Consider the following 11,901-nt stretch of genomic DNA (forward strand, 5'->3'; position numbering starts at 1 on the left):
AAACAAAGGGAACTGATGAGATCCAGTGGCGTGGATCGAAACTAGTCTTCCTTGCCTTACCCCTTGGCGAACAATGCCAAACCTTCTCCACTAATAAACTTGTTGTTTTAAATATTAAAACAACAAAAGGGATTAAGCCAGACTATTTTGAAAAATCAAAATTGTAACAGCTATCCCAATTAAATAAACGCCACCAATGTTCTATTTGAGAAACACTGGCACGGTTTTGTGTGTTGTTGGTATATAAGCTACCAAACAGCATTTGGGTATGTGCATTTGTTGAAAAATCAACGACACATACGAGTGGAAGAAGATTTGCTTTGTTTCGTAAACACTTTCGTCGGAGTTGTGTTAGGTTACCAAAGAAAAACTTCTCATTGAAGGTTTTTCTTTGTTTACGTTTATACTTCGAGCTGACGATTGATGTTTGGGTATAAAAAGTTCCTTGTTGAAGAAGTTATTGAAAAATAACTTCGGTGGAGAATATCCACAAACAAGAAACAAAGGGAACTGATGAGATCCAGTGGCGTGGATCGAAACTAGTCTTCCTTGCCTTACCCCTTGGCGAACAATGCCAAACCTTCTCCACTAATAAACTTGTTGTTTTAAATATTAAAACAACAAAAGGGATTAAGCCAGACTATTTTGAAAAATCAAAATTGTAACAGCTATCCCAATTAAACAAACGCCACCAATGTTCTATTTTATATTTAATTACATTATTTTCATTCATCTTTTCTATTTTTTCTCACAATTTTGGTGTTTTCAGCAAATAAAAATATTTTTCTATTTTCAAAATTAACGAGAGAGAGACCTGCCAAATAACTTTTTGGTATGTCCCGGTCCACACTAGCGTGAATTTCATTAAAATATTTCATGAAATTAGGTGTTCTTAAATCGAATTCCCCACCACAGCAATTTTATGATTTTACTCTACTATGGACGTCGATCTAGAGACGCAAAATTTCATATCAAAATTTCAGTGAAATTACTGTAGTGTGGCCCGGGACTATACAGACTTTCTGGCAGGCATTTGATATTTGTTTTTAAATTTGTACGCGAATTTGAAACGATGGACAAGAAATACAACTGCAATAAACGAAAATAGAAAATTTGCTATGATTTGAATGTTTATTATACCCCGGTTACACTATTGAAGGTTAACCCACTGGGTTTAATAGATCCAGTGGGTTAATCTTTGCTGGTTACACTTAGCTTTTCGAGGATATAAACTGTCAGCTGATGTTTGTTTACGTATACATACAAAATAACTAATAAAGTCGTGTTTTACACTTTTACAATTTCTCGTATGACAATTTCTCATATTGGTATATTTTACACACAGGGATACATTTTTGTATCATGGTATCAAGCGTACTTTTTGTTTAAAAAAGTGTCTAATGTAAAAAAAAAAAATAATTTTATGATTTTCAAATAACTTTAGATTTATTAACTCCATAAAATCTCATGCGACCAATCGTAAACGTGTAAAACACGACTAACTTTGTTGCAAAAACAGTTGCAACTTTTGGTACTTTTTGAGTAGAGTTGGATTTTTTTGCACAAATACCGAATACAACACTGTATTTTTGGTGGATTTGTGCCGGATTTAAAATAAACCCAGTCGTGAGTGGATTTAATTTTTGTATGGCAAATCTGGTCAGATTTGACCAGATTAAGCAATAAATCCTCATGAAGTGGGTTAACCCGGCAAAAAGCTGTAGTGTAATCGTGCTATTAGCTCTTAAATCGTTTACTTTTCATTCAGGTTTTGCAGTTTCACTAAAAAATTTTGGATTTTTAATAAATTTAAAATTTTATATTTTTCCTGTCATAATTAATTTATTTCGATAAATTCTCTCATTTGTTAGAGATGGGACATATTTTATCGTCGTTCTGAGAGTAATTTAATTTGAACAAAGTACACAAATCGTTGTTTGTTCTCAAAATTTTGTATGGGAAATGAAGTAATTATATCGTAATTTGGGGTCAAACAACGAATAGAGAACGAATTACCGTCAGTCTGAACAAGGCATAAGGCTAATTCGCTCTCTATTCGTTGTTCGAACCCAAATTACTCTTCGAACGACGATAAAATAGGTGTGTCTTTTTACGTGATAATTTGTTATAATTATTACGAAATGTTACTAAATGCTGTCTTTTTACACAAAAGTTCAATAAAAGAGAGCGAAGTGAGAGAACAATTTTGACAGATGTTTGCTGAGAATTTGCTAAAAGTTACTGAAAGAATTTTTCCCAGCAACATTTAGCAAGTTCGATCAGCTGTTTTTTATTCATCTGCTAATGGTCAGCTGTTCAATGTTTATATTATTTTTGTGGAAAATTACTATAAATATTACAATTCAGTTATATTTATTGATTATTTTATAAATATGTATATTATTGTTACGGAATTAGATTTAACTAATCTCCGTGTAGACGTTGTTTTATTCCCCAGTACGATTTGTACCAAATAAAACAGGGTTCGTTTTAGATTACGTTTCTACAATGCTTTATTTACTTTATTACACTTATTCGGAACCGACTTTAATTACTAAGCACACAGCAAGTCTCTAGTTAGCACGCAGCACTTCTTTAGCCGATCTGTTCAGTTCAACGCTTAAAACACAACTCAACTCGTCATTGCCAGTTCCCCTGTATTTATACCCCAAAGTCTCCTTGGTCTAGAATTATCCAGAAAGTTTGGCAACACCTCGAATCTGTGCAACGAACTCACAGACGCACATTCGCACTAAGCGGACCACAAGCACAGTAATGACGTAATTACAACAACAAACAAATGCAAGAAAGAAGTAGCAACTAAACGATAATTACATGATTATGGCAAAACAGACAAAAGCATATTAATAAAAGGTAAAGTAACATCTAGAATAATGAAGAGAGTTCTACATGGTCTGGCAACACCTCGAATCTGTGCAACGAACACACAGACGCACATTCGCACTAAGCGAACTACCATACTCACTTACATACATGGGGGAATACAGGCGGACCACAAGCACAGTAATGACGTAATTACAACAACAAACAAATGCAAGAAAGAAGTAGCAACTAAACGATAATTACATGATTATGGCAAAACAGACAAAAATACATTAATAAAAGGTAAAGTAACATCTAGAATAATGAAGAGAGTTCTACATGGTAGTTGTTGTTGCTTAAATAAAGTAACTGCGTAATAAAAACTTTACGTTACAATTCAAATTTTTAAATTAACGGAAATTAAACTAAACTAACTTAAACCTATCAGTTACATTCGTAGCATTATTTTTTATTTATTTTGCTTAAAATTGAAGAACTTTTTAATTGCTTTGGAGTTAGTTTTTCTTTCATGTATTGGAAGTCACCCTTGTCAAATCTGCGATGTTTGTGGAACAATTATTATTATTGGCGCCAATGTTTTTGTTTTGGTTATCAACTGTTATCTTGCTTAAGTTTACTAAATGCTGTCTTTTTACTTTTTTCTCTATTTTCGTATCAAAGAGTAAAATCTCTCTTACTCTCTGAAAACAAGTTACTGAATAATTATTACTGAAAAAGTAAAAAGACACAATTATTGTTGGGTTATCGTACAGACCTATTTTAAAAAGTTTCCTATGAAAAAATTTTGGTGTGAAAATCGAAAAACGATCATGAGAAGTCGATTTTTTTATTATCTTCAGTACCAAAAGTCGAATACGGTTTTAAGACTTTTCGACGCTAAAAAATCGAATAAATCGATTAATCGAGAGTCGACTTAAATACCCCTAATCAAAAGCTGTCATTGTGAATTTAATTTTTACATAAAAAATATTAACAACAAAATTATTGTTTTTCAGCGCGTAATAGAAAAACATAAAAAAGAATTGTGTACTTGTTACGCAAATTACGCGCCATATTCTTTTCAATCGACTAACAAAGTGGGCACGTTGCATTTCGTTTAATTTGCCTCACCATTTTCTCTTTACAAAAATGTCAACAAATCCAAGAAGACGACGACCGAAAGCCAGTAGTGCGACGACTGCAACCAGCGCAGGAAATCGCAATAATGGCAGAGTTGAGCAGGTTAATATACCGGAATCGGATCGCCTGCCATTACAAACAAAAATTGCAAATTTTCTTGCCGGCAGCGAAGATGAAATCGTCCTCAAAGGACTGAGTAACTTACATCGAAAATATTTACATCAATATGCAGCGAAAAAAGGTCTGAAGAGTAAAAGTTATGGTTCGAAGAACAGTCGTGAGCTACACATAAGTAAACGTAAACGATTGGTGACATTGGGCAATTCACAGCCGCTATATATTACACCGGCTACAAGGTCTATGCTGCAAAGTCTTATGCCGGCTATACAATCACAATTGGTTGCCAATCAGGCTCTATTGCAATCGAATGCACATCGACACAAGGGAATACGCAGTGAATCGTTATCTGTGGCTCTGGGACCTCGTATGGTTCCGCCCAGGCCTCAACGTATTAGCAATGAACTATTTCGGGATAAGCAGGAACTGCCGATATACCACTATCAAGCGGATTTGCATCAAATGCTAAAGCAACATAATGTAAGTAAGCGAAGAGTGAGGGGCTGGTTTAATTCTTTTATTAGGACTAAAACGAATACCCCGAAAAGAACTAAAGCTAGAAAATCTTTTGCACGATCATCTTGGAAGGAGGACAAGGGAGGCTTTAGGTCATTTATGGTAAGAGAAATGTATGGTAAGAGAAAGAGAGAGGGAAGACTAGCAATATTATAAAGTAGAAGTCTGGGTTGTGTGTTTTGTCCAATCTTAGCGTTTGTCCTCAACTTGTTTCCAATATATTGAGGGAAAGGATCGGGTGTGAAGTCAATGTGGGTTTAATTTATATTAATTTCAGACTTATATTAATTGTAGTGGAATTCTGTAAAACATTTTTTAAGTTACCGACAAAAACCGGTAAAATTAAAACACAAAATTATGAATGAAAAGGATCAATAAAAGTTGCCAAAACTATTGCTATCGGTAGAAATCAGCGACAACTTAACTAGTTTAGGTATTATCGTCGGATCGATTTGAAGTTTTTACCATAGATAGATCTTGTTGCCCTGATTACAAATTTTTCAGAACCGAAATGGGTATCGAATGAAAGCTTATGAAACCAGTTTTCCAAAAATGTTGTATTTTCTTCAGAATACTATCCGGGTATATATAAAGCCAAAAAAAGAATTTAATTTATTTCTTTGAACCGCAATAATCGAAATTTTTATCCGCGTAGTCAAAATTTGCACTTGTTCATAGGAGAAAGTCTTAAATCCCCGGCCGAATGCTTAAGAAAACTTACAATTTTTGGCCGCGTAGCCGAAAATTGTAACTGTCCATAGGAGAAAGTCTTAAATCCCCGGCCGAAGGCCGTTTCAAAAAAAAACGGATAATAGATTATGACCGCCGCCAAATTTTTATATTTTGTATTATCACTTCCGATATATCAATCCCACGGCAGCGGATTCTGGGCATGAGATGAATGTAGTGGCTGTAGTCCGAAAATTTTGAAATTTTGTCCACAGGTAGGTCTTGGAATGCTGATTACGCCAATATATATCATGTTTGGGAAGCCCGTATTTCCAAGATATAGGCTTCGAAAGATACGAAAATCGATAATTTTTGGCAAAAAATGAATTTGAAAAAAATTATGATCGCGTTAGCTCTGTTTAGCATCTGTCCATAGGAGACAGTCTTAAATCCCGTCCGAAGGACGGCTATTTTCGACAAAAATCTCATTTTTGAAATAACAAATCCAAATGATGTCAAGTCGTAGTTTCTCTTGGGTCAGACCATCTTCATCAATCATGGGAAACCTAATTGGAAATCTGTCCAAACTCGATGTGAGACCAAATTTCCCATCAGAGACGGCGGGATTATCAAATGAGTGTGTTGAGTTTCGTCGAGGCTCCCAGTGACACCAAAGTCAGGAAGCTGACACTGGTAGTTAATAGATTGGTCGGTGAGCATTAGCGGAAAATGTGGCTAAATCAACTGAATATCGTTCACGAAGTGTTTTCGGAGATCAGACTGGTGCAGCTACCTATATTAAATTCCTGAGATATCACTCACATCTTTTAAATAATCCGCGTGTATGGTCTACTATAAATTCTTCAAGAAATCTTTAAATTCGTAATTTGTAATTAATTAATTTTGTAATTAATATCCAATTATTTTACTTTCAGGTCTTTATAATTAATGGTGAAACAGGTTCGGGAAAAACAACACAAGTTCCCCAATACATATTGAACGATGCCACAAGACGTAATAGACCTTGTCGCATTGTCGTTACCCAACCTAGAAGAGTTGCTGCCGTTTCTGTGGCTCATCGTGTGGCTGAAGAAAGAGGCGAACCTTTGGGAGAAACTGTGGGTTATCAAATACGTATGGAGAGTAAGTATAGCTGCATATTTAAAAAATTACACTTCTTACACATATCTTCATTTACTCGTTTTCTCCATAGGTCGCGTTAAGAAGACTTCCAATCTAATTTACACCACATCTGGTTGTTTTCTACGCTCCCTGATGTCAGATGTGCGTGACCTATTTCGCAAAGTATCGCATTTGATTATTGATGAAATACATGAACGTGATAAGAACACAGACTTTACCCTGATCACCGTAAAGGAACAACTTAAATTGAATAAAGATCTCAAAGTAATTCTCATGTCTGCCACCATGGATATCCAACTGCTGTCAAAATATTTTGATAATTGTCCAGTATTAAATGTACCCGGACAGGGTTACGATGTTAAAATCTATCATCTCGAGGATATTCTTTATCACACAGGTTATAGGACAGCCTTAATGGAAAAATATTTACGTTCAATGAATGACAACTTTCCAATGCCGGCAACAATGTTTGATGATAACATTTTGGAATCGGGTCAGAGGAATGTTGCAGAACGTTTAGAAGATGAATATTTACAACAAGTATTGGATACCCTAATCGAACAGTGTTGTGATAACTTGGATATGAAATCGCGCGAAGAATTGCATGAAATGTTTGATCAAATACAGTACTATATTGAAAGTGAGGGTATGTCTATTAATGCCGGTCACTCGGAGAGTGGCATAACACCGTTGATGGCTGGATGTAAATGTAATATGCCGGATTTTGTACAATTTGCTGTGCGAAGGCAGGCAAATGTTTTGATACGTGATAATGACGGTTATGAGGCTATTGATTATGCTCGCCTGCATCAGGATGGTTTGTGTTTGCAGATTATAATGAATGCTTCGCAGAGTGCGAATAGCGTAAAACAACAGGAAGAATTGAGCCAGCAAGATAAGGAAAAACAAAAAGTCCTATTGGCATATCAGCAACAATTTAATGATGACAATGAAGTGGATCATGATTTAATTTTATCTCTTCTAGAGGGTCTCTATCGTAATGCCCATCCGGGAGCAATTATGGTATTCTTGCCTGGCTACAATGATATTGTGCAACAAAGGAATTTAATACAAAGTACTTTACCCGGTGGCACCTACAAGTTGTGTATACTTCACGGACAAATGGACTCAAAGGATCAATTTGAGGCGTTGCAACAACATCCGGTTCGCAAAATTATACTTTCCACAAATATTGGTCAAACATCTATAACCATACCCGATTTGGCCTATATTATTGATTCGGGTAAGGTTAAAATGAACACCTATGATTCTATAACAGAATCATCACAATTACAATCTATATGGATATCCCAGGCGGATGCCTGCCAACGTAGCGGTCGTGCAGGACGTACACAAAATGGCGTATGCTATCGTCTCTATTCGACAGCAAAGTATCAATTTATGCCACAATTTAGCATACCAGAATTTATGCGCATACCATTGACAGAGATATGCCTTTATGCTAAGACCTTAGAACCGAAATGCGAGGTTCAACAATATCTACAAAAATCTTTAAATCCTCCTTCCAGTTTTAGTATTCAAAATGCTCTAAGGAAATTAAAAATTCTTGGTGTTTTTCGTGATGATGAATCGGTGACGGAATTGGGTAAACATTTGGTTGATATTCCCTTGGATGTCCAACTGGGAAAATGTTTATTATATGGAGTGTTTTTGAAGTGCTACGATCCCATACTGACCATATGCTCTTATCATTCAGTTAAGGATCCATTTATTTTGCCCACAGATCGTTCAGCTCAGGGCCAGGCTTCGTTTCAAAGAAAATCATTTGCCGGCCAATCGTTTAGTGACCAAATGGGTATATTGGCATTATATAAGGCGTACATGGACATACGCCACAATCCCAGGAAGGTTAGAGATTTCTGTAATAAATACTTCCTTTCCCATTCGGCAATGGAAATGTTCTGCGCCACACGCAAACAAATCAATGATGTAATGAAAAATAAGTTCAACATAAACTATATGGATAAAATGTTTAACAATGATTGGCATATGATACAATTATCCCTCGTGGCGGGTTTTTATCCCAATGTGGCGTTAATAGATCGTAAAGAATATAAGCTAATATGTGGAGCAGAGAAACAGCTGATTTTACAAAGATCATCGGCATTGAATCCGCCAGGAAAGAAGCACTTGAAGGAATTTATCAATCAAATGCCACATGATTGGATTGTGTTCTATGAGAAATCTCGCATCTCTAATACATGTACGATTAACATGAATACCGTTGTACCCGCCCTAATGATTGCCCTACAATGTGGTCGTGAATGTGAGATTTTAAACAGTATGACTGGCAGTCCATATGGCGAAGATGATGATGACGACGACGAGGACAATGACGAAGATGATGAGGAGGAGGAGGTAGTCGGTGAAGATGAAAATGGTGCCTCCGATTCTGAAGATTCCAATAAATCCCTAGACAACACAACAAATTCCGCTCCTCCTCCTGTACCTACAAATGATATTGAAGCGTTGCAACTGAAATTTGCCAAGACCATGGAAAACATATCGCTTAGTAATGCCAATAGTAAAAGTATTTTATCCTTGGATAATTGGATAAAATTTGAATTATCTTCAGGCGATGCAAAGCTTTTGCTGCTTATGCGCATTGCTTTACATACCCAGTTTCAGACATTTTTAAGAACTGGTCCCAATTCGAATACATCTAATGTTGCTTATTGTTTGCAAAAGTTATTGCATTCGTTAACCGGTCAAAATGGTCAAGCAATGAAATTCACAGTTTAACTGTGGTTATTTCCCAAGGCAGCTTTCATTTTTTGTTTGGTTACTTTTTTGTTTCCGAAAAAAACAAAGCACAATGTTATTATTGCTTATATTTTGTTAATATAATTTCTCTAGGAATCTAAGTAGTTTTTATTATAAACAAAATGGAAGAAGGATTGATTTGTATTTGAAAATGAAGACAACACATTTTCTGCGGTTAGAAATCAAAGAGTTGGAATAGCAGCAATACTTTTCTACATTATATGAAGGACAACCGATTTTTTAAATATCAAAATCAGCAACTAAGTGGGCTACACAATTTCATTGATTTTTTTAATGTTTATTTATTGGTAATGGTAATTATAGCAAGAAATTGGTGGAGCTTGTGACATATTGAATTCTTTGATTTCTAATAACAGTTTAGGTGGTATATACATACATATAAATTTAAGCACTTTTGAAACTATAAAATATAATAAGCTATGTATTTATTTTAGATACCCTTTAGAAAATTGAACATATGATTAAACATTTACAAACAGCGGACATTAACGTAATTGTTTTCATGACAAAACAATAAAAAAACAAAAAGAAAAATTTGAAGAAATAAGAAACTACATAGTAAAAAAATTGCAAAACCTTTTTCCCCAAAATCGATTTTCCACAGCTAAACAAAACACATATTAAAGATAAACAAACAATCGAGTATTACTAAATGAATTTATTAAATAGACACTAAATATTATGCAAACACACACAATACAAATTAATATTATTTCAAACATTTTAACATTTACCCATTGATAATATACATATATATTTTTATGTTTATGTCTATGAAAACCAATGTTAATTTGTTCTAAAGGTTTAGTTTTAAGCAATGAGTTATATGTATACCTTTTAGTTATCTATGTAAAAGTAAAAAAAATATATACCTTTTTTGTTTCATGTTTCCTGTAGTCTCTATCTATTTAATCATTACATATGCATTTTATTACTAAAAAAATAAAAACTATTAGAAATTGAAAGTAACAATACGATTTTATAAAAAAAATGATAAAATGCCATACATACACATGGATGATGTATGTATGTAGGTCAATAATAATAATAATAATATTCACACAACAACACACACACTATATTTATTCACAACTAATGCTTAATATATATTTTTTCTAGTAAGACTTAACATTATGTGAATTATATAAATACATATATAACAGCATCATTGATATCATATTTCGAATAAATTCATACATTTTACACTGTATAATATTAATTATAAAAAAACCTTTGATTGTTTTATTGCAAAATATTTAAAAGAAAAAACTTGTAATCATAAACGACAATTTAAAGTTTTCAAATGAGGACAATGTGATTCAATGGCACGGTGCTCTTGAAACAATTTTAAATGGAAGGTGCTTACACCTGGGAAGTTTTTGCGGATTCTGACACAACAATGTTTATAGGTGAGAAAAATCAAAAAACAAAAAAATCGCCGTATCGCTTTTTAATAAATCGCGATTTAAGTTGACATTTTTATACCCCGGTTACACTATTGAAGGTTAACCCACTGGGTTTAATAGATCCAGTGGGTTAATCTTTGCTGGTTACACTTAGCTTTTCGAGGATATAAACTGCCAGCTGATATTTGTTTACGTATACATACAAAATAACTAATAAAGTCGTGTTTTACACTTTTGCAAATTCTCGTATGACAATTTCTCATATTGGTATATTTTACACACAGGGATACATTTTTGTATCATGGTATCAAGCGTACTTTTTGTTTAAAAAAGTGTCTAAAGTAAAAAAATAAATAATTTTATGATTTTCAAATAACTTTAGATTTATTAACTCCATAAAATCTCATGCGACCAATCGTAAACGTGTAAAACACGACTAACTCTGTTGCAAAAACAGTTGCAACTTTTGGTACTTTTTGAGTAGAGTTGGATTTTTTTGCACAAATACCGAATACAACACTGTATTTTTGGTGGATTTGTGCCGGATTTAAAATAAACCCAGTCGTGAGTGGATTTAATTTGTGTATGGCAAATCTGGTCAGATTTGACCAGATTAAGCAATAAATCCTCATGAAGTGGGTTAACCCGGCAAAAAGCTGTAGTGTAACCGTGATATTAGGGGTTGTTTAGGTTTTCACGATTTTGCTTAGAAACTGCAAGTCCTATTAAAATGAGTCTAAAGAAAATGTTGTAGCTATGAAAATTCTCTACAAGATTTATGGCATTCTCGTCGGTTTTAACGTTTTTGAGATATAGAAGTTCAAATTGGAAAAATTCAATTCTGTATTCAATTTCAATGTCATGACTGCAAATTCCCAACTTAAACTTATATATAAACAAGTAAAAAAGTATCAGTCGGCTTTGCCTACAGAGATATACCCTCAGCCTGTGCAAATTGAAACACTTTTTTCACAAAAAAAAAAAAAAAAAAAAAAAAAAAAACGTATGTAGTTAGGGGGTCGTATGAACCGACAAAAATGTTGATTAGGATTAAAGTTCAAAAATTTTGCGGAAAAGGTACTTAAAGGAATGGACCGACATAGACCATAGGGGTGCCATTGGGGGTTTTTACACCCTTCGGGCTGTTTTCTCAAGAAGTATGGGCTTGCCCCTGAAAACACTTTTACCATCGTAATTGAGGCAGCGAATGTAAGTTGCTTCAACAAAAATCAAAGTGATTCAATACCAGGTCTTAAAGTGAACTTATCCAAAATTTTGTGTG

General features: G+C 34.2%; 1 protein-coding gene across 1 annotated transcript; it reads left to right on the top strand.

The window, feature by feature from the left end:
• The first annotated feature begins 3,739 nt into the window (after window positions 1-3,739).
• On the top strand, window positions 3,740-9,747 carry LOC141397822 (3'-5' RNA helicase YTHDC2). The gene is made up of 3 exons (XM_073974568.1): window positions 3,740-4,560; window positions 6,201-6,408; window positions 6,479-9,747. Exons 1-3 carry the CDS (start codon window positions 3,973-3,975, stop codon window positions 9,169-9,171), a joined length of 3,489 nt encoding a protein of 1,162 aa, XP_073830669.1. The 5' UTR covers window positions 3,740-3,972; the 3' UTR covers window positions 9,172-9,747.
• Window positions 9,748-11,901: the final 2,154 nt, after the last annotated feature.

Source organism: Musca autumnalis, unplaced genomic scaffold, assembly GCF_047663935.1.
Source record: "Musca autumnalis isolate F117 unplaced genomic scaffold, ASM4766393v1 scaffold_3, whole genome shotgun sequence".
NCBI lineage: Eukaryota > Metazoa > Arthropoda > Insecta > Diptera > Muscidae > Musca > Musca autumnalis.